Source organism: Thunnus albacares, chromosome 23, assembly GCF_914725855.1.
Source record: "Thunnus albacares chromosome 23, fThuAlb1.1, whole genome shotgun sequence".
Classification (NCBI taxonomy): domain Eukaryota; kingdom Metazoa; phylum Chordata; class Actinopteri; order Scombriformes; family Scombridae; genus Thunnus; species Thunnus albacares.
Window position 1 is genome coordinate 7,517,670 of NC_058128.1, and position 24,512 is coordinate 7,542,181.

Below are 24,512 nucleotides of genomic sequence, written 5' to 3' on the forward strand. Positions count from 1 at the left end.
TCTCCACAAAAAAAACAAACAAACCCTAAACTAGCAGCTAAAATTAGCCATCTGGTGTATGGAGTTTGTTGGCAGCAGAATACAGAATGGTGGGAAGCGGAAATGTTACCTTACAGATTCAGATCAGGGAAAAAGAGAAGTACAAGTGCAATAAAGTTTATCCCTAGCAGCTACAGGCAGAAATGCCCTCAAGCAGGGCATTGACTTGACTGGAACCTATTACATTCTTTATCAGGAAGTTCTGTATATAAACGCAATTCTTCAAAAGGTTCTGGGCCACGATAATCTCAAAAAAAACTGCAAGATCCTGAAGAGACTGAATAGCCCCCATTTCAGTGCTTCGAGTAGGTCATGCTCCCTACTGCAGCTCCACTTTGTGATGCGGAGTATACGAATGAAACAATCATGTCTAGTGCAACTTAGAAGTCAATAGTACAGGACTGTCATGCTTTTTCACCGTTGTGACAATCATGAAGTTGTTGCCAGTCCAGCAGAAGCACCCTGTTTACATTTGGTAACCTCTCAAAAGAATCCCCCCGGGGGGGGACATGAAACACTCTCTCGCCGTCCTCTAGATAATGGCGGGCCAAACGACTGTTTTCACTTGATTGTGTGACCTTTCGGGCTGACACGAGGAAGATAAATCCAGCCCTGTGGACAGATGCAGCTGGTGACATCGGCCCATTCATCCTGCCCTGGACAGCTCCACATTTGGCTACTGGACCGATGGTGAAAAAAGGGAAGAAGAAGGAAAAAATAGAGGTGAGGAGAAAGAGAGAGAAGAGAGGCCACGCAGGCCACACACACACAGCTATACCTCATGTTTACTTATGAGCTCGCAGCCTGAAACCTTTGGACGCAAACAAATGACTATGGATGCTCGCAGGCTCGAGGACTGATTTACTAATGAGCTGTTTGAGGAGATAGCTGAGGACCAGCCAGTATTTTTATTAGAATTGGATACGGAGAGAACAAATGGAAAAAGGGAAAATAAACAATATGCATCCACAGGCCAAAAGCAATAAGACAGATGAAACACAGAAAGACAAGGAGCTGGTGGAAAAAGGAGATTCATGACATACGGTAGTGAGAAAACCATAAAATCAGCCAGGGCTGCTCGTGATGAAAATCCAATCTGTCACACTGAACTGAGAAGTTTCACTGGCTATGAATCTTTTAGGAGGCTGTCAGCGCCACAGGTAAAGGTTAATACCCACAGAGGTGAGAAAGCAAGACACCGGTACGCTAAAAATGACCTCTCGGCTTCTCTTTTTCTGAACACAGAGCCATGACTGACTCTTGTAGCTTTGATGGCCGAACAGAAACGAGTGAAAACAAATTAGCAGGAGCATCAATAATGCAACATCTTTTTTCTATTAAGTGAATTAGAAAATAAGATAAAACGGCTTGGACAGAAGTATTCAGAGAATAAATAAAAAGTTCCTAACATCCAAGAATGATGGCCGGAGGGAGGTCTGGAATATTCCACAGCTGTAATCAGCTCATGGGACAGCGTGGATGATGCAAAATTAAAAGGGGTGAGCGAAGAGACGCCCGAGGTTACAAACACGGAGCAAAGTACATGCTGTCTACACTTCACTGAGACTCGTAACAAGTTGTTCTCTTCCGTCACGCTGCAGATCTGAGGTCTGTTCATGTTAGTGTCATCTCTTTTCAATTATGTGGAACGTACTGGAAAGCCAAAGCAGCAGACTCGCTGATACTTTTTACAGCTGTTTAAATACAGCAGGTAAGCCTTGAAAAAGTTGTTATTCTGATATGTTAATACTGTATGTGAATCTTCAAATCATCAAGGTTAAGAATCAGTGTGATAAGAGCAAAACTAGGTGCTAATTAGGCCAATATGCAAAGGTCATAAATCAGTGAAAACACAAATCAAAGTGTCTAGTTCCTGCTCGGTGCCTTGATCATGACAGGTACCTTTAATTTATTGCAGTCAGATGCCGTCAAATTGAGGGCAAAGAGCACACTACTATATGTATAACAGATACATATATATATAAAATGGTGACAAATAGTATTGTCAGCTGTAATATGAAACATATTTCCATTTGAAACAAAAACAGACAAACAAGATATATTATTTATTATCAGTCTGTCTGCATTCCTAAACCCCGCTGTTGCTCTGTAAATGGGTCGCTAACCGACCGCAATAACCAATAACAGCAACTAGTGATGATTATCAATATGAACTTAACGCCTACATCACAGGAAGGTCATTACAATAACAACAACGTCTGAGGAATGAAACGAAACTACAGCAAAGGTTAATGTGAGTCAGGTATGCCCTGTTCGAGAGCACGGCGAGCCTCCGGTGATCCGTGCTGGCATCATTATCTACAGAAGGTGAAAGCGCACAGAAGGGACGCAGCTCTTGTTCGTTTGTTGTTGGACAGGTCTGACATGAGCTGATCTGTGACGATGAAACAAGGGTGCGGTGTTATAATATCCAACAGAGAACAAGATTTGGAAACGCTTCAGTGCCTCACAACAAAAAGTTAAACCTGTGAAAAGGACGAAGAGTCGCTGAAAGCCAATATACGGCAGGTAATAGTCAAGCATCTCGTGCTACAGGGATCCTTGTATGAGGTATACTGTAATATCCTTAGCTAGAGTGCAGCCACACCTTTTTTTGTTGTGTTGCCAATGTACGCCAGCACATTGCATTGAAAGTAAAACAATGAGTATGAGGTTCAAGTACTGACTTTGAGCTTTATTTTGAAGGTTTTTACATCCACATCAGATGAAGAGTGCAGGAACTGTAAAGCTTTACATCCTCCTCCAGTTTTCGGGGACAGAAAGTAATTGAACAAGCTAAGATGAACTTAAAGTATTTGTGTAAAAATCAATAAGTGGCTCAAGTCTATGACACACAGACATCAATAGACACTTGATATCTTTCCAGGTGATGTTTGGCCAAGCCTTACTGCTGCTACTTCAGGGGCTTTCTGCCTTGAGTCTGGTCTTCACCAGGTGAAAAGCATGATCAATTGGACTAAAGTCAAGAAAAATAACTGTCTGTGTTTCAGATCATTTCCTCGCTGCACTGTCCTAAAATTGATGGACTATTCTATAAAAGGGTCTACAAGTCCTACACTGTTTATCCACTACGGATGTGAACATAAAGGCATGACTGAAACATCCTCATTTCATACCCAGAGTGCTGCAATAGAGAGCCAAAGTAATAAAAAAACACATCACTGTCCTGCTGCTCTGTTTGCACTGTACAGTGTGAGTGTCCGCTAACAGGGTGTGCCTGCCAACAATGTCAAGATTGACAGCGTGGCACTGGTTACTGTTGTATTTGTCTACATGTTGCTAGAGCACCATGTTTACATGTTCATATCTCAGTGTAAAGTGAAGTCACCAGATGTCGGTCCAATGGTGTCATAATGTAACTGTGGCTATAGTTCACTGATAAGCCGTGACTGGTATTATGCCGTCATGTTCACTCATACACTTGCCCCTTTAATAAACACATGTATTGTAAGGGTAGGCGTGACGAGACGTTACTCATTAGTCTCTCAGCAGAAGAGGCGAAGTTGAGTTTTCTAGGAAGCTATTTTTCATTCCAGTGTAGGAAATTTTGAGGGAACTACTGCATACTGTGCATATTATTTTACATTTAGCAATTCAGAAACTCAAATGTGACGACCTCTTACTTACTGATTACTTACTGCACAATAACCCTGTAGTCTAAAAGATTTCACTTTTTAACTGCTATTATGCAGCTTTTGCTTACAAATACTGTATGTTCAGAAGAGTCTGTGGAACATGTTAAACATATAGTATTTGAAATGCTATTAAAACAACGGTTATGTGAAAGCTAGCAAGAAGGAGTGTAAGCAAAGAAGGAGATAATGAATAATAATAATGTATTTAATCTAATTACAATGCAAGAAATCATGAATTGCAAAACCAAAAAGTCATATCCTATCAAAGACTTTACATTCACATAGGTTAATTTCACCCATCAGACCATCTTCACTCCCAACATTTTTGCTTTTTATCGCTGCACTGTTGCATTTCATTTGACTTTTTCTAAACGAATGCAACTGAGGAGGTGTGCAAGTCAGAAACGTGATAAGACCTGCAAGGAGCTTGAACAGCGGGTTCTACGTCAGGTGTTTCATCCCACGAGCTGCTTTGATGACGGATGATCGGTGGAAATGCTTTGACAGAATATATTACACCGGGACTACCCAGTAAATCAGACAGTTGTCAGGGTTTCCTCCCTCTCAATGATGTAACACTATAAAATGCAGATGAAAAGGCGTCTGGTGTTTCCAGAACTCGCAGACTCGTGTTAGTATTTAACGTCATTATCTAAAAGTAAATGTTTTTCTATGTCCCTTATCCATCTACTGTCTGTGCACTCGGTGGTTTCATAGCTGTTATGTTACTCTTTTTAATGCTTTGTCCTCCAAAAAATTGTTTAGTGAAGGTGGTAAATTAAGTTAAGTCAAGAAAATTTCCCTCCCCTGGACATAATAATGTATCGCCTCTGATTAATTACCACAAAAACCTTTTTCACACTAGATATCCAGACCTGTCATGATAAGAAAAGTACAGGTGGTATTAATAACATTAACGATGGCTCAGCTCCATTCAAGTGTCCAAGGAAGCCATACTTTATGCGCTACACCTGGGTCATGAATTTGAATAAAAGCTTAATGGGATTCAGCTATCATTAATGTTATTAATTGCACCAGTGATTTTTCTGCTATGACATGTCAAAATGTCCGCTGTAAAAAATGTGTATTAATCTTTTTTTTTGGGGGGGGGGGGGGGGGGTTTCTGGCATATCATTTGTGATTAATTTTGTTAACTAAATGACCATGTGAACAGTTGGCTTTTAACAGTGTAGTAGTGACTCTAAATGTTTTACTTCAAAACAGTGTGCTGATGTTTTCTTACATTAACAGAGGCTGTCATTCTATCAAGTGGATTCTTTTGTTTCCTTGTCTATTGTGTATCTTATGTACATTTCCCACTACTGAATGTATCTGCACTGTACAGACAGCAGGAGAAAGTTGGAATGAGAAATAGGGTATTTCGCTGGGTGGTAAGAAGATAACTCCCTCTACTGTTGTGTCTAAATGGCACGTTGCCTCGGTAAACACAACACAACACCAGAACATGCACAGACATAAAGACACTCGAGCTTCAAGGCATACGCTTGATAACAGGTAGGCCCTTCTCTTCTGCTGAAGCCGGTTTCAGGCTCCTTTGTTGGAAAGAAAGGCTTAAAGATCAAGGCTTCCTGCGTTTGGCAGTTTTGAGCCACATATTTATTCGATTTCAAGGGTTCAACTGCATTCCTGGGCTGTTTCACTGAGCTGTGTTTTCAATACTGCGTCGGCATGACCTTTTGATGTGTGACTTTCTGAGGCCTATGTGCAGTTTTTCAAACAGCCATGGGGGGATAATCCTCCATATCTATCTAATATTCCAGCGAGTCTGTCTAAAGTGGAAAATGAAATCAATCCGCTGGTGTTTAAAATATTTCTTTAACAATCCCACTTCTGCCTAAATTACTACATAAATCCTCATATGTCTTGTTCTAATAAATCTTATTTGTTTTCATTTAGGGATAGCACATGTGCCAAGAACACCACTGAAGTTCAGTATTGAAATGGTTTCTTGCACAGCTCAGTTTGTGTTTGTGAAAATGAAGTTTGTCCTCTCCATGGTAAGAAATGAGAAGCAAAAAAATCGCCAAACAAAACAACTGGCGAGACTCAAGAACATCATCCCGTGAAGCCAACATTCCTGCGTCTGGGTCTTTCACGTTCCCTCCTGAAGACATAATATGTAACTTTTCCGCATATAAATGTCTAAAAACGACTTAGACTTACGTGATATATTTTGTTGAGTTGTGTACTTACATTATCCAAACAATGTTCAAACCCCCAGATATCCATAATTTTAATCAAGGTAATGGTCCGTTTCATTCGGTTGCCTGTCAATGGCGTCCCCTTTTGCTATAACTTCTGGTCTTTCCCGTGTTTCCCCAGATGATACGTCTGACAGTGAGGAAGGAACTCGATGAACTGGCTAACTGGCCGCTCTGTTGTTTACTTGTGTTTGTATTGCTCGCTTGTGATGGAGCACTATTTATCATCGCCATTTGCTGCACGCTCTGTCGCTGAAGCCGTCCCTGTGAAGCGTCCATTAGCTAACGTTACTTGTGGCTATTTAATTAGAATGAAATGACATAACGTGAATCTAACTTTTAATACATTACCTCGTCTGTGAGCATGATTTCACCTCTCTTTTTTCTTCTTCTTCTGTCTGAGTCAGAGTGATTTTCATTGTTTAACAATGAAGACAACAACTCCCATGATCCCTAACTACTTGACAACATCATCAAACTCTTGTCTTTTGTGATTGTTTTGATCGAGAGACCTCGTGCGTTTAACTGAAACAAGAGGGGGGGAATTGTGTTTGTCATCATTCCTCAAGTGCAGGTTGGGTTACACATGTAAAAACCAGCTGGTCTGATAACGGCGATGCTTATCGGGGGGGGGGGGGGGGGGGAGTTTGAGTGAGATCTGTGGTGACATAACACGCAGAGGCAGAGCGTGAAACCTGTTGCACTGTAGACAGAATCAGTCTGTTGGTGTGCATTCACTCATACAAACATAACTGAGGCTTATTGTCCCTCGTGCAATAAAAACGGCAGAGTGAGCAGGGGAGTGCGGCTGCAGGCTGAGAACATGAAATGTCAGGTCAGATCTCAAACAGCACCGGTCTGCTTTTGAGCAAACGATAATTAATGGTAAACATTGTTGATTTAACTAAACCTGCCGGGGTGATACGTTTTGGCTCTATGTTCTGGCATTTTGGAAACATTAAACTGAGTGACTTGGTGGAGGTGCTACATGTAAAGGTCACACAGCGTGTAATGTGGTTAATTAAAGAAGACATTTTCTGCACATTTTCAGCTCTATATTTGCATTCTGGGGCTCTACTGGGATATCTTTGCTGATTTAAAGTGAAAAAAACTCCTTATTTATCTTTTATGGCTCTTTAATGCAGCCCTACAGCTCAGTCCGTATCTCAAACAGGCCGTTTTAGCTCCCGTCTCTTTAAGACCCCCCCCCGTCCCAATCAGCATCTATCAGCTTCCGGAAAGCTGCCCCTCGGGAGACTTCTGCCAGCTCCGGAGGCTACGTAAAGCAAACAGTAGTCGCAGGATTTTACTTCTTCTTCTCATAGTTTACTCAAAAATGGAAACTTCTCAAACAAGATGAAATCCAATCCGATATATGTGAGTGGACAATGCGAACAACCTTGGCAACAGGAGGGACGTTCGACACATCACAACAGTATAAACATAACAAAAAAGTCACAAAAAGCATGGCATCCTCTTTACAGACAAGCTTAAAAAGGTAGTGTAACAGTAGAACATGTAGACGAGAGCCATAAAGTCCCACAACATCTAAAGTTCAGCTCACATTAGCCACCATCAGCTACTGGTCATACCAGACCAAGTGAGGTTGTAGCAGGAAAGCCCCTGAGTGTATTCAACTTTTTATTTGTAATGAGATTGTGTCATTTCTTATTTCAAGAGTTTAACAGTCTAACTTTCAAAAGATCCCTCTTAAAGGACATGAATTCTTCCACCACCGCAGGGACGTCAGCGTTCACAAGAGTGAGAAACAGACATATCACGTGTGTACAGCAGTTTAAAATAGACAAGAGTGGGAAAAAAGGGGAGAGCAGGGTCTCTAAGTAATTCTACTTTAATGAATACAAACAGACAGGCTCCCAAATGCCTAATCATGCAGACTGGCCTGATTAGGGCTGACTCACAAATTCCCCACAGTCGTCAGCAAACACACAGGAATGTCCGACAAATAGGTTACACATTACACACACACACACACACACACACACAAAATCACAACATACATTCCCTCGTTCCTCTAATCCACTACTTTCTTAGTGAACACCCCCTGCCGTGTCTGTTTGTGCTGTCAGAGTAGCAAGACGCCTGGCAGCTAAAGTACAGAAAGTTCCTCAACAACCACACACAACGGGGGTGTGGGGGGGGGGGGGGGGACTTATTAAAAAAAAAAAAAAAAAAAAACGGAAGCATGAAACCGATTATCGCTTATCTCCGCATGCCTCCATTAACTATTAGGATTAAAATCCCAAACAGTAAATGTAAGCTGTGTGTCAGTTATCACAACACAAAACCAGTGTGTGGTAATGTGCTCAGCGTGAATGCTGGTGATGAGGAAGGAAAAGAGATGAAAGGCGGTTGTGACGTAAGCTCTCAAAAACGTGTAGATGAACTTAAATAATATAAAATTATCGAGGGGGGGAGGATGGATGGACTCGGAACAAAACAATGGCCTGAATCCAGGGTCAGGCAAGGACACGGCTATTCACTCTCACATTGTTTTGCGGCTGCAGTGAAAACAGTCAAAGTGGATTCGGTTAAATATTTACATGAGTTATGTTGCACATGAGTTTAAAAGGTTTATTCAGAGAGAGGCCTCACAGCGTTTGACGGACGGATCAATCATTTCTGCTCTATTTAGGGGCTTATTTGAGAAGTTGACGCTAATACAATACTAGTTTATTGACACCCAACTTGTATGCCTCGGGACTTAAAGATTAACCAGGAAGAAGGCACTCAAGCAGTAGCAGAGAGGTGAGTAATGTCTCATGCAAACACTGACTCCACATGCCTCTCTGTTAGGAAACTATCTGCTTTTACCGACAGCTCCGTTTTAGTGGCCGTCCATGCTGAAACTGACTATATTACCCTCAGTTGACCAGACTTTGGGGGATAAAAAAAAAAGGCTCACTTGCCATGGAGATCTGAGAGCCGTATTAAAAGGGAGGAAAGCGGAGAGAGAGCGAGTCAGCCTGCAGGCAAACATGCAGGCTCGGTCTCACTTATTCACAAGATGTGAGCTCGTGACGTCAGCGCTCGCGGGGCAGCGCAGGTTTTGCATGACTCTGCATTTTTTATTGTGCATGCCGTACGAGGGAGGGGGGGGGGAGCCTTTATTCTTCAGTGATAATCTACAGTTGGATAAAGTTCCTTAACTGCCATAACTAAAGAGCAGTGACCTGGATTAAAAAGACTTTGTGTGCAAATAGCAGCAAAACTCTAAAAAGGTAAATATCAAACAGAAAGGCCAAGCGGTGCCAAAAAAACAGACACTCCTGCTATAAATATCTAAATACTCCAAACAACTATGAGACCAAGACAAACAAAAATCAAAGGAATTTTTAGTGTCTGTCTTTGTCTGCTCTGAATTTCCTCTCAATGTTTTGCTCCTGAAATAAAAAAATATGTAGACACAGATTCAGTTCGAGTTGCTGTGGACATTTTTAAACTCACATTTTTCTTGGTTTGACTCCTAGGAGCCACTGACAACAAACAAACCGCGACTGAATCTGTTCCAAACTTTTTAACTTTTTCATTCCACATGTGTTTAATGAAGGTGATACTGAACTTAATTTCAGCAAAAACCTTGTACTGAACACTAATGCTTCTGCAAGAAAGGTAAAATGATGATAGGAAGTGCTGAGTCTTTGTAAATCTAACATGAACGACAGCGTGTGACTGTGTCTGTAAAGCATCTTTTGATATCTAGTATGTTACAATGACGAGGAGACGCTAGTGAACAGGTGAAAACTCTGCATCACAAACATTTCAGGAGCCCTTCTTAGTGTTTGGAGACAATACTGACCCAAAATTTTGATGACATGACAAGAAAATCACTAAGATTAGACGTAGTATTTTAGCCTGACAACAAAGAAGATGGTTATCTTTTGAAACATTTCAACAGAAGTGCCGCTACAATACTCGGGTTTCAGTAACAATATCATATGTAGTGAATATATTATTTTCCCAGAATATCAACTGAGAAATAGGAATGTCTTTGTTTAGTTAATCTGGTGAAATAAACACTTTACACATCAAGGTACTGGTTATTTCATCACATGAAGGCAAGAATCATTCAAATCAATCCAATATTTATTTGCAATATTGCCCACAGTGACATTTTGCAACCAGAGGTATTAAAATGATAGGTATCTTGGCATAAACAGTGTGAAAAAATCTCTGTTGGTATCATTTTTCATCATCAGACGAGTCATGTTGCTCAACCGTACTTTGAAGAACAAAAAACATATTTTTCTACAAAAACCTTTTGGTTAATTCCATAAAATAAGCCAAACTTGTATAAAGTGTTCAATGCTGTCTAAACAACATTTTTGCATGCAACAACTTTGGCTTCATACAAAAGTCTATCAGGGATTATCAGATTCAACTTGTGGCACTTGACAGTTGTCTTTGGCTTGATACTGCACTCACATTTCAAACAGAACCAAGAGAGTATTGAGATTTAACATGCAGGTGTAGGTAAACTGACTAGCAGCTACCTGGCTAGTAGTTCAACTGATATTTCCTTCTCACAGCCTCTTTAACTCTAATCCAGTGATCTGATACCATCTGACAGCATAATGGACGCTCACCTAGTCAGGGGTCACTTTAATGGGAGCTAAAATTTACGTAACATTCCTGACACGTAACACAAAACCACGTGCCACGGCCCATTACAAGGGTGCTGCGTGTTTTATGAGGTGCTAAGAGACCCCCAGGTACCGGTATGGAAAGGGTCTGAGCTGGTAACGACTTCATCTCAGAAAGCAGACAAGCAACACTTCCTCTTTCCTCCCTCTTTGGAATTCCCTCAACATTCACAGAATCGCTCCACCGGGAATTTTTTTTTTTTCTCCCCTGTTAGTCACCCCCTTTGAAACATTTCCAGTGACAGTGGCTCTTAAAAAAAAACCCAGAGTTCATTCCAATAAATCGACCGGACAAAATGTTCTTCTTCTTCTTCTTCTTCTTCTTCTTCTTCTTCTTCTTCTTCTTGGGAACTTGTGCCTCTGGCTTGGGAAACTTCACTTTGAAGAACACGTGTTTTAATTAAAGAGTTTAGCATTCCTGTTGTTCAATCAACAAGAGAAAAGTAAGAAACAAAAACACCCTGCCTAAAAAGCTCATTGCTTACCTAAGCCCATGATAAAATCTCTGTGGTATTTACTGTGATGATGTGACCTTGTTTGGAGAAGGTTTTTACCAGCGAGTGAAACACGCACCCCATGCAAATTAACATTCTTGAATTCTTCTGCACAGCTGTGAACTGAGAGCCTAATTATATTTGATAACCAAACTACTTTCAGTATTTCACGGTGCTGATTCAAAAATTCATGATCATCGGTAAGTGACGGAGGTGCCGCAGCTATTTTGGATACATTTGTAAAAGGAGAAAGAGAGAGAAAATGTGACAGTAATTTACATTTTAATTGAATCCAACATTGAATTTTATCCAACTTTTTTCAGTTCATTTTGTTCACCATACACACACACACACACACACCGCATCTGATCTACAGCCAGTGAAATAAAACATGAAAAACCGTACCGACATACAACTTTTAAACAACTTAAGTGTTTAAAACAGCAAATAAAGCTTCAACTTTGCCACTAACGACAGAAATGATTACGAAGTTCATTTCTCACAAATCTGCAGCTGCTTTTGCTTTAAGATGCAACAAAAAAAAAACACACGCATTAGTGTCTTTTTCCACTAAACAAGTGTCAAACCGTGTATTGTGTAAGGCCACTTTGGGTCAAAACTGGATCTAATGTTGTCTGGACTCTGTGCACTCTCAGCACGGCCCCTCTCAAAACATACAACTTCACCCTTGACTGAACTTCAGCTTCACCACAGAAGAAAATGGAGCAGAAAGAAATTTGAGCGCAAACAAGGCCGGGGTGTGTGTTGAATTCAAGGCATTGAAGGCTTATTAGTGGCAGAAAGAGCAGGTGAGAGTTAACGCCAGAAACTCAACGATGTATAGAGTTTATCTAGACTGACATAGAGCAACATGGATGTAAAAACTTCCAAAGTAAGATTAAGCTTTGATTTAGCAAAAAAAAAAAAAAAAAATCAGGAGAAAAAGGGATTTTCATACAATTAACTTCATGTTTATTAGATCTGGAACATTTTGTTAAAAAATAAATTGTCCGAAAGTTCATAAAAACAAACCACAGAGCCCACACACTTTGCCATTTAACATATCCCTTAACATCCATTTTTTTCACTTTTATTAACTTCTCAAGTGGTTTTAAGGTTAGAAAAATCATCTTATACCACACTGTGACTTCTAATAGCTCGTTTTATGCAACCAAGAGTCCAAAACTTGAAGACATCAGTCAAATTAAACAAAGAAGAGACACTGAAACCACCAGATATTTGCCATTTTTACTTGAAAAGTTATCAGCATAGTTGTCTTTAAATATACATTTCCACAATCTGCACCCTGACATATTTAGTATCTCTGTAAAATGTGGGATCTTCAATATAACTCAGCATAAAGTTTGGCTGCACAGTGTGAGTTTGTAATGACTGGGGGTTACAGAGGTGAAGATACATTTGCATAACAACACAGAACATATCAACAACCCTCTAGATTCATAAAGGATTGGGTTAAACAAGGACCCCACTTGTTCCCCTTGTCTGTCATGTTGTCATATCACCAGAGTGTTAACTGCCCGAGCGCTCGGCACAGTATCGCATGTTAAACCTGTTGACCTCTTCTGTGACGCTGCAGACAAATAGCTGAGAGAAGGAGGGGGGGCGGGCTCCACACACACCCAGCAGCAGTAGCCTCTGTGGGGCCGCTCCAGCCCCGTCCACATGAAACAAAAAAACTTCACACTCCCTTTCTGGAGCGCCTGAACGCAGCGTTATAACTCACCGAGGTCATTAAACGCAGCACAACGAGCGACGTGAATCACTGTCAGACCTCATGGGGCACGCTTACATCACGACCCGGAACATTTTCAGATGAACAAACCCGATCCCCGCAAAGATGCTCGACCTCTCTCCGCTCACGCTCGCCGGTTTCCACATTCCTCTGTTGCATAAGCACGTCGTGAGCGGGTCAAAGGTCAGCCTTCGCAACAATGCGCTACAGTCTGAGGCGGCGAGAGGGGTGAGAGAAAGGAGACACCTTCCTGGAGAGCAGGAGAGGAGGTATTGATTGATGCGGCGCAGAAGTGTCTTTTTCTCCAGTGAAGCAGCAAGCTTTTATCGGACCATTATAACCTCAACAGGCAGAAGATTGGGTTCCCCAGATGCTCTAAAATCCCGTTCAACAGCTATTATGCTGCACAGAACGAGCGGGGGAGATAATCCCAGGCATCTCTATTCACACCTGTTCACTCATATTCACATCACAAAGAGAGCTTGTGTGAGGGAGGCTTCATTTGCATAGTTTGGTCTTCTTTATATGCAACAGGAGGAGAAAGAAAAACATTTGACGAGAGGAATATATATATATATATAAATCTGATGCGCCGCCAGTTTGGGCATTTTTTTTTAATGTTTCCAAAGCTCACAGGATCTCAGCTCATCAGACCTGAGAGATAAAGCTCCTGTTATTAAAGTGGGATTAGAAAACTTGAGCTCTTGTTTAGTGAGAGTGGTTTAAGTTGGCTAAACATTTAAAAATGGTGAAGTGTGAGAACAAAAAAGTATCTCAGAGTTGAACATGTCATCAGGTACAGATCCAATGTGTCTAAACAGGAGAAAGAATAAACATTATATACATTTAATACAAGTTTTTGTATTGAAATGATTCATTGATTAGTGGATCAACAGACAGTTTCAGGCAAAAATACCAAACATTTACTGGTTTTAGCTTTTAAATTTGAGGATTTGCTGCTTTTTTTCTGGTTTATATGTTTGTACATTGAATATATTTATGGATTACTCAACAGTTCAACTGGGGACAGGCTCAGGGGCCGAACAGTTCAAGGGGCCCTTAAGCCAGATCCTCTGAGAGATTGAACTATTAACATTTCTTGTTGAAAAGTGCTTCTAAAAACATCTTCACATTGAAGATGTCACAACAAACACACCATCATGAACAGCGCGTAGTACAATACAAATAGCCCGTCATCTAATAATTCACTATATTCTGACACGCAGACTAAACTATTAAACATAATGATGATGATTGTTGGCTGCAGCTCTGAGCTTTACATCGATTTAAAAGCTGTTTTTCTTTGCCGCGGATTTCCGTTTTAGAGCGAAAGATGAAGACGGATGCAGGAAAAAGGAAAACAGAGCTATCTCAAATCATCACAGACAACTGCCAAAACAAGATTTCAAACACCGTTCACGTCTATAATACTGAAAAACGGCGACTTTCACTGTTTCTGTTGTTCTGTGATGAGTCCCAGGAGATCACATTAGCTGGTAACTGCGTGACCCTGTTGACCTCTCGCGTGATTCACACATGACACACAAAGCATTAAAGATAAACTGAAATTCCAAGTTAGTGGATGTTACTCATGAATAGAAAGTACCGCGGTTTTGAGTCTCCTTCTGGTCAAAATAAATGAGACATAAAGAAACCTGGTTATTCATATCTCTGTTGACATTATAGTCCTCATACTCATCCATATTGAGCAAATCTGTACGCCTAATGTCAACAATCTGTCCTCTGCATTATCAATGTCAGACTTTCACTTTCATTTCGACCTATTATCACGTCCCGCTCATATTCCTACTTTTACAGTCTGTTATGTAACACGAGCTGATAAGGTGCCTGCACACAAGGCGGAGAATGATCATAAACCTCTGAATACCTCACCTAGCATATTCTGGATATCTCGAGGTTTTGAAACCAGGAAGTGATACTGTTATACTCCAAAAAACCTGATCCTAGTGGTGCTAGCGCTAGCGCTAAATGCTAATGCTAGCGAGCATGCAACAGTTAGTCAGTTCATCGATTAGTGGAGCAACAGAAAGTGAATCATTAACTGTTTTGATAATCAATTTGATAATCGAGTTTGCTCATTTTTAAAGCGACAGTGTGGAACGTTTCCCAGTTTCAGTCGCTCGTTTGTGAGGATTTGTTTGTTTTGAATATCTTTGGACTTTTGGACTGATGGTCAAACAAACCAGGCAGTCTGAACATGTCACCTTGGACTTTAGGAAACTATGCTGGCCACTTTTATCACTGTTTTCAGATGTTTTAAGCATCAGATTAATGAATAGTCATAATAATTGTTAGCTGCAGCTGTAATAAACACTCTCACTGATGGGGAGCTGAGTCGTGAACATTGGGATCAGACACTTCCAGTTTTCACTCAAAAAAACCAACAAAAAAACAGCACACCACTTCATCAAATGACCTCCCACCTCCACCGATAATAGTCTGTTCATCCACTTTACTACATAATCAGCTGCCTATGGGCATGGTCTAACATATCTGGCACGGCTCGGAGTGCTGAAGCCCAGCATTACAGCCTGGCTTGTGACCAGTTTTCAAACGGCTTTGTTCGGCACTGCTGAGCACCTAATAACAGGATGTGGAGCGCCAACTGACAAACTGGTCAAACTCCAAGTTGTGCTGCCCCGAGGGCATCGAGCTCTGTGTGGCTTATCAGGAAGGAGGAAAAGGAATACCATCACCTTAATGAAAAAAACATGTATTCCGACAAATGTGTGTGTACGATGGTTTTTAAAACGTATGCGAGTGCTCATAATCACAGTGCAAGCCTGACTCTCATCGCGTTGGCTGGCTGGCTTCATATCAGAGTTCCTGCATGTGTCTGAACCACAGGAATTAGGCAGGAGTGTGACATGATTTAAACTGAATAACAATGAACGCCCAAATACACACACACACACACACACACACACACCTCCACCACCAGCACCAGCCGACAACCCTTCCCTCTCTCTCACCCTCCCCTTCGCCCCTCCCAACATCTGAGGGCTGCTTACATTTCTCTCGCTACAGAGGGGAGATTAAACCAGACACATGTATGGGAGGAATTTTGGAAAACAAGTGCTATTCTTTTTGATTTGAATTATTTATGGTTCTCCTGAGTTCGGGTAAGAGCACAGTAGATCCGTAACGAGTAAGAACACTTTTTCTACGTGGTCCCGAGATGTTAAAAAAAAAAAAAAAAGAAAGACAGCCAAGAAACATGAAACATATTTTCACAAAAGAGAAAAGAAAAATCTTTAAAACCAACTCACATCTGAACAAACTAACCCCCCAAAAAACGAACATCCGTATCAAGTATAACACTAAAATACAACAATAACAAACTGAAGGAAGCCTTTACTAATAATCTAACACCTCGCTCCAAAGATAACTCTGATCCGACCTCTAAACGTCTCTTCGGATTTGGATAATTTGGCATTTAATGTAAAAAAAAAAAGCAGCTTTTGGAAGTCGACGTCTGCCCTGTTGTTACAGACATGCTGAGTATATGGACCACAGTTATCTGTGACCACAAGTGTTCTACAGCATGCCCACCAACTTTACTCCACTGATACACTGGCCAAGCAAGTGTTATCATGTCATGTTGTTTTTGGTTTTTATAGATTAATGCTTAATAGATTAGTTGACTGATTGATCGGTCAATCTGCAACTATTTTTTATAATAAACAGTCATTTATTTAGCATTAATGCCAAAAAAATCACTAATTTCAGCTTCTAAAGTGTAAAGATTTGCTGCTTTTCTTTGTTTTATATCATTGGAAAGTAAAAACTTTTAGATTTGCACTGTTGGTTGGAGAAAAAAAACTTAGTAAATGGACAATAATACAGACTAATCAGCAGATTATCAAGTTAGTTACAACCCTAAAATATCCTGCTCAGTACATTTTAGTCTTGACTCTTTTTTTTTAACTGAATTTAAGGGATTTTTGTGTAAAAAGTTTGATTATGTTCAAATAAATCGATAAATTGTTTAATCTATTAGATGTCAACAACGATTAGGACTGCGACCGATGATTATTTTCATGATCAATTAATCATTTAGATTATGAAATGTTAAAAAAAAAAGTTAAAAATAGCCACAGTGAGAACTTCAAAATGCTTGTTTTGTCTGCCTAACAGTCCAAAATGTCGTATATGAAAAGGAAAAACAGAAAATCTTTACATTTGAGAAGCTGGAATCATCATTTTACGGCATTTCAGCTTGAAAAGTTGATTATTCGATTATCAAAATAGTTGCAGTTTAATTTTCTGTGAATCGACTAATGGTTGCAGCTCTAATACTGATATGGGCCGGTCTGGCTGTGTTCTTCATGCCATTACTGAGGCGTTCTGGCTTTTCACATGCAACAAAAACACACACACACACACACACACACACACACACAAAGAAACACTTGTCAGGTGGTCTTTGTAGAGGTTTTGACAGCTGCCTCCATCACAACATGGGCCTCCAGGTATCATCATCCCACTTCAGAGCAGCATCAAACACCAGTACAGTATAAACAACCATCCCAGCTTAGCCCTGAGACAAGAGGGGGGGTGAGGGGTGGGGAGGGGGTTTCATTTAAAGGGTCAAACATAACTGACTCACCTCATTAGATGGCATGCTGACAACACCTGTCGACCTCCTCTTTTCTCTCAACTTCCTCTTCTCAATCTGTCCTTTCCCCTTCCTGGCACTGGGACCGGTGCTCTTCTTCTCTTTGCCCTTACTGGGTGATGGGCTCTCCTTGTCACTGTCATTGCAAGCCATGGGGCTGGAGTCCGGGGAAGCGCAAAGCTGAGCCTTTTCCATCTGAGGCGGGGCCTTCTTCAGGTTGCCCCCAGGGGTGGCTGTGGCTGTGGGCGCAGCAGGGTGGGCAGGGTGGTGCGTTTCCTCCTCTGGTCTCTTAAGAGCCGTGCCGGAGGCGGACCGAACCACCGCGTAGGAGGAGGGGAGGCAGTTCCCAGTGGAGGCGCTCCGGTCCGGGTTGCCGTTGTTGTTGAGCTCGGTGCGGCCGCCGCCGGTGCTGTTTGCGTTAGTGGCACCGGTGGCTGCGGCAATGTCCCCGAGCATTTTAGCTCTCATTTTCTCCCTCTTGGCCTTCCATTCTTCCAAAAAGTCCGTCGTGGCATTTGACTTAAATCCGCCTGTGGCCATGATCCCTTTTTTTTTTTTTTTTTTTTTGATAAGTTCCTCCTCGCACGCCAAGTTGTTGAAAATTAACTCAAGTTGAAGTTGATATGAACTTTCAGCTCTCGTCCTAATGGCACCGCATTCCTCAAGTGATTAACCCGGGTGCTGCTGACAGGTAGGAGGAAAATAAAGTCAGCCTCATGACAAACAAAACTTTAAACTGTCCTCACTTGCTCTTTTTTTTTTCTCTCTCCTCCAATTCCCATAAATGTTTTCTTTAAGGACGCGGCTGTTACATAACGCCAATAAAAAAAAAAGAAAAATAGCACCAGGCTTTCAAAGTTTGCGGCGAGTTTATGACATGAAAGTTGCAAAGCACCGAGTCTCTCTGATGATTTCTTTCTCCAATAAAAAAAGTGAAAGTGTGCCAAAGTTGTCGAAAAAGACAGCAGAAGTATAAATACAGTTTAGAAACTCACCTGTGTGGAGCTGTTTTGTGTCGTTAAAGTGCTCTCCTCTCCTCGGTGAGACCAGGTGTGCCCTCGCGCGCGGGTCCGCTCGGATGAATGGCGTTGGTCTCGAGCGCTGAGAGCGGCCGCTGCGCTCGCTCTGCCCTCTGGCACACCGCCGGGTGAGCCCGACAACACACGAGTAGCTCCGACTCGACCCGAAGTGAAAGATGGAGTCCAGCCTGAGAATAAAGTCACTGTAATAGTCCTTTAATACCCCAACAGGGTCTTATAGTTTATCCGAGGTCATTTATGGTGTATTTTAACTGCATTATGTGATATTCCCATAAATACTATGATCCAAATATGATCTTGTATTATAATATGTAGGCCTAATAGTATATATGACTTTATTTTGCTACAGTGTATTGTTTTATAATCCATTGTTGCTTTATAGTGACCTTATCAAATAGCATTTCCTTTGTTTTTCATCTTATTTCATCATGTCACCGTATCATTCCTGTAATAGTCTAATAGGAAGTTATACAGCAGCCTATTCTCTATCTTTCATAGTATCAGAGTAAAGTTTAATAATGTGTGGAAAGGTGCAGTGGTGAAATGATTAGTTGATTATTTAATAGACTGGATGAGGAAATAATACAGTAATGAACAATAATTCAAAGAATCTATTGATTGAGAGTCATTTTATCAAGTAAAAAATACAAAATGACTTGTTTAGTTTGCTTTTCTAGTAGTAAACTGGATACTTTTAGGGGTTTTACATACATACATTTTGGTCCCTGAAAAGTTGGGATTTGTCATTATTTGTAATTTTATAAACTGATTGAATCATCAAGTAATAAAAAGATAATTTGATCATCAAAATAAGGGTTAGTTGAAGCCCAAAAAGGTTGTCTTGTTAGAATATACAGAGTCCTAGAGTTCTTTCTTACAAAGTTGCACCACATGGAGGTAGAGCTGCAACGATTAGTCGATTAATCGATTAATTGATAGACAGAAAATGAATTGGCAACTATTTTGATAATCCAACAATCATTTTGGTCTTTTTTTAAGCAAAAATGCAGAACATTCACTGGTTTCAGCTTCTGAAATGTGACGATTTAAAGCTTTTTAAAAATCATACATGATAGTAAACTCATATCTTTGTGTTTTGGACTGTGGGTCACCTTTGACTCTTTACATTTTTCACTATTTTCTGACACTTTATAGATCAAACAATGAATCAATCAATGATGAAAACAACCATTAGTGGCAGCTCTACATGGAAACACATCCTCATATTTAAGAGTGAATCATTTAAAAACATCCTGAACAAGACTGGCATGAAATATCTCCACCTCTAGAGTGACACTTCACATGAAATCAGCTTTACACAGAGTGGTGTTAGTGGCGGTTTAAGAGCTGAGGACTTTCAAAGCTACATTTCAACAGTCTGGCAGTAAATTTAATTGATCAACCTCAGGAGCTTGTTACATAAGACTACTGTGTAAACCTCTGCAACCCTGACTTTCACCGACAGCGCAGCGTCTGTGAGTTACCGTCTTCAATAGGCCTTTTGATAATTGCACAGTCGGAGTGCAACATCTCTGCAGAAGACTGTTTGTCCATGATTGAGCTCTCCCACGCAGATCCCACAGACTGACTCCCTCGGGCGCCGGATGACTCACCCAACCGGCTCTGATCAGAGGAGAGCCTCCTTGTTAAAACCTCTTCACTCAATTCCAGCTAATGGGCAGGTTGAGGACAATATAAGAAGATTGAAACGATTATTTCCTCTCGCCGTGGTTGCAGAGAATGCTGAAATCTTGCATACCTGAAGACTCCTCTGTGTCTTTACAGATTGCAATACACATGAAAGATGTCCACATTCAGCTTTTCATGAAGTATTTTCACTCTAAGACCCTCCAAAATGTTCCTAGAGTATTTTTTTAAAGTGAAATCAGGGTCATAAGCTTCTTTACATAAGACAAAATAACTTTTAAAATGTTAAAACACCAAACTTTGAGTAAAGACTGATTTAAGGTGAGTTAACTGACCCGTGCTTGGTATTTATCAAAGTTCAGAGGGAGGGAAGCCTTCTCCTGATAGTGGATGTTTGATTTCTTTATCTAATTTTACCCACATCATCTTTTATTTCTTTTATTTTAGGCTCTTTTTGCTGGAATTTGAACTATGTTACTAAATGTCTAACTGGGTCCAGTTAAATTTATTCGATCAACGTTCGTGTTTGTTTTTCTTTATTTGATGATTTGTGTGAAGTACTTGACTTTTGGAAAGCTCTCCATAAAATAAAGGTTATTTTTATACTGTTGAATTAAAGGGCAGTCAGAAGAACTTTTTTTTCTGCAGATATGAAGGACCCCGGGAGTTTTATGAGGGGTCATAGATCGACAAAAATCATTTCGAAGGCCAAGAATGAATTTCACTCTAAACAAATCATAAAAATGCAGCAGGATAGAGTAAAATATCTCAGCTTTGTTTTTCTTCTAAAAAAAAAAAAAACCCTCAAAAAAACAGCTGCACAGTCAGCATCATCTCCTTTCTGGAGCTCATCTGCGTAATGATCACAGTTTATAGAGGAAAATATGATGAATCTCTCATACTGAAAGTCATCGCTGCGTGTTGATGCAAAGCTCCCATTGTAATAACCCCGTGTGGCATTCCACTGATATTCAATCCCGGTGCTTTCTGCCATTACACAATTGTACGGGCCCAGGTTTCTCCCCACACGGTGATTTAAACCTGCTATAGGCGCTTACTGTCAGAAATCTAATTTCATGCCACGATAATAGAATTATGAGTTGACTGTGCTGAAGGGTATGAGCCTTATGGTGTGAGATTTGTGTGTCTAGCTTTGCTCCCAAGGGTGCACTGACTTTCAGGCAAGTTTATAACTGATATGTTAATTTTGCTAAATATATATATATATATATATATATATATATATATATATATATGTGTGAAAAGATCCTGTTTACATGCTAATAGGCCCGTGTTATTTGCCATAAAGGGCTAAAAATGTGAGCAGGCATCCAGTCATTATCTCCGCTGTTACAGTTAATGAGAAAACTTTAGGTGGAGCAAGAGAGTGAGGCGCCTTTCCCCAAAATAAACCTTTATCTATGGACTCAGGTCACACTGCTGCATATTTAGCATATTTCTGTCTGCTCTTGAGGAGGAGGGGGGGGGGAATGAGGGTGCACAAAGGTTGTCACTGAGTGTTTCCTTCTATGCAAACATGAACGCTGCTCTGCTGCTTTTTTAAACTAGTGTTCCAGTAATGTATTCCCAAATGGAAATATCAAAATATCCTATCTGGAAGCTTTGCAGTGTTTTTTAAATTTTTTTTAAAGGAATGGCTATATTATGCATTAACATGTTTGTGGTAAAGAGGATAAATGCATTGCTCGCCAGGCTGTAAAATGATCATCGCAAGTATACCTGAAATTTATATCAAACATAACACAGTGTAATAGCCACTCTTGCATTCACACGTTTTCATTTATTTGACACTAATGTTTCAGTCAGAAGCTATTAGGTGGGTAATTTTGTAGCTAGAGAGCCCTACACCGAGCTCACTCCCCCATGAAATTGTTTATCCAAGAGTAAGTAAGTATTTGAGAAATGTTTCTCCCAAGCCTCCCAGATGTTGGTCCTGCAGATGCCCTCCGCCGCAGTCAGGATGAGAATTATAAGCTGTGCAACAAAGAGAATGTTTTTTATGCAAGTTAGTCTGGAACAAAGCGGTGGCTGAAATTATTATCTGTGTTTACGTGAAAGGGCAGAAGCACAAATCAAGTGTCTGTGACGTCATTCGGGACGCTAAAGTTCTTCTTCTTTGACTATTTATGAAGAGAAGAGACTCTGAGGAACATAATCATTGTAAAGAAGCATAACACGTTTTTAATGAATCAAAAGTTTTTGCAAGTTAGTTTTTGTTTAGCTTCATTATTCATTTTTATTTATGTACTTCTGTAAACAATGCTGTAGTATCTGTGATTACATAAAGATCCCCTCTAGACTTGTTTGAAGATTAATAAATGATTGTTTTCATATTTCATCTGTTGCTTCCCATTTATTTTCTGTGCAGTATGAATGTCAGCCTGTTTGAGTTAAAGCTGACTTGGGCACTATTAAATATCCACATCTCTTAAACTTGATGGTATATATACATTTAATACATTTAATATAATATTTGCCATGTTCAACATCCTAGTTTAGCATGTTAGAGAAATCAGCACTTAACACATGAGGCTATTTGGTCATAAACTAAATATTAAACAAATTGACCTTCACATACTCTTCATATTCTGACTCATAATTAGTTTCTACCTCAAACTTCTGAACCACGAATCTATTTTACATTCATAAACACCTCATCAGTCCTAAATGATAATAAATGTGATTAATCCTTAATGAAGCTGTCAGAGAGCAGACAGAGTGTATTCTGTCTGTTTCTGGAGAAAAAAACATCCACAATCTCACTTTATTATGATCCAGAAGAACATTTTATAGAAGGTGAAGAATACAACAAAATGTTTGAGTAAATATGGGTAAAATTTGTACATTCGTGTGCACAAAAATGTGTATGAACTGCACAAGAATATAAGAATTCATACATTTTAAATCCATTTTTGTACATTCTGGATCGCCTTAGGAAAAAGTCAGGCTGAAAAGAAATGCCTTCAGGATGTTTTACAGCTCTTAAATGTAAAAAACGGGTTAAATTTGACCCTGAATGTTGACATTTTTCAGTCCAGATCAAAGTGCTGGACTGTGCTCAAGGCTGTGAGTCAGTGGAGTTCTGTTGTGAACAACACGGTCAACACCAGGAAGGAAGTTGATTAGAGGGACAACGGAGAGCTCGCAGTGACACTCTTCCTATGAAATACAGAGAGAGAGGGAGAGTCAGTTTGAGGTCACCGGAGGAGGACTGTCAGGGTTTTGGGAGAATCCAAAATTTACTGGGTAAATGCAGCGATGAAGCGTTCTCCAGTGAGGATTTGTTTTTCCCTTTGTGTCATTTGTTTTGTGATGAGTGACAAAGATGAATTAACATATTACTTTTCTGCATAATGAGCCTCTGTTATGCTCCTGTTGGTTTTGAAGGTTTCTCTTTATTCAACAGATTCAATTTTCCGTCCAGCTCGCAGGTTTGTTGTCCGTTATCTGCCTCTGTGCCCTCCAACGGCTCCCGGTTACCGTCCCTGTGCCATCTGTGCAGGGTGCCATCTGTTGATGATGATGATGATGGTGTGATGGTGGCTGAATGGGTGGGTCAGCGTGCCAACCTCCCTCCCCCCCACCCTCCCCCCTCCCTCCCCTCCCCTCCCCAGCTTTGAGTTGCTGAGTCGGCTGCTCACGCTGCAAAATCCATCAGTTGTGTCCTGCATAAGTCAACTCAGTTAAAGAATAACTGTACCTCGAATCAGGTGGTCAATCAAGTAGTTTACCATATAAATTTGAGCTAAATTCATAAATATAATTGCAGAATTTGACATGTGCCTGAAAATTCTGCACTTTTTTTGTTTCCAACTAACTGATCATAATTAAAAGAGGATATAAGCATGTTTTACTGCTCATAACATCAGACATTAACAAGGTAGATTTAGATGTTTTAGTGTAAGTATGAACTGAGTGTTTAGGTTTGTTTATTTTGGCAGTGATGGTTATATATCTGCTTATATTTGGATCACAGGTTGAACTACATAACTGAATGAAGATGGAGGATTTTTTTTTTTTTTGCAATCCTCTGTGTGTCCAGATGAGCTCACTTAATAGTTACCATAAATATTATGAATACTTATCACATACTGGAGGATGTTTCACACGAGAATCCGGTGTTTCAGGTTTATATTGTGGTTGTTTTTTGGCTTTAAGAAGGATTCTGTGTTTTATTGAGTTTTAGTATAAAAACACAAGAACAACTAGTTGTCATCAGGTTAATCAGACAAGTTTTTACACATTTTTATTTAGAGATAGGCTCTCCTTTAATTGTATCCTTTATTTTCATTAATCAATCGATCATTTAGCCTGTAAAATATGAAAAAAATTGTGAA

General features: G+C 40.2%; 1 protein-coding gene across 2 annotated transcripts in view; it reads right to left on the reverse strand.

The window, feature by feature from the left end:
- The window catches only part of pawr (PRKC, apoptosis, WT1, regulator), a 70,411-nt gene extending 51,762 nt beyond the window's left edge, over positions 1-18,649 (reverse strand). The window contains exons 1-2 of one of the 2 annotated variants that reach the window (XM_044343214.1): positions 18,463-18,649; positions 17,459-18,148 (exon numbers count right to left, since the gene is read on the reverse strand). In XM_044343214.1, coding sequence (XP_044199149.1) covers positions 17,459-18,007 — 549 coding nt within the window. In that variant the 5' untranslated portion in view covers positions 18,008-18,148; positions 18,463-18,649. Of the gene's footprint in view, positions 1-17,458; positions 18,152-18,462 lie in introns of both variants that reach the window. The other variant, XM_044343215.1, reaches the window with a different exon arrangement.
- Between the last annotated feature and the right edge of the window lie 5,863 nt (positions 18,650-24,512).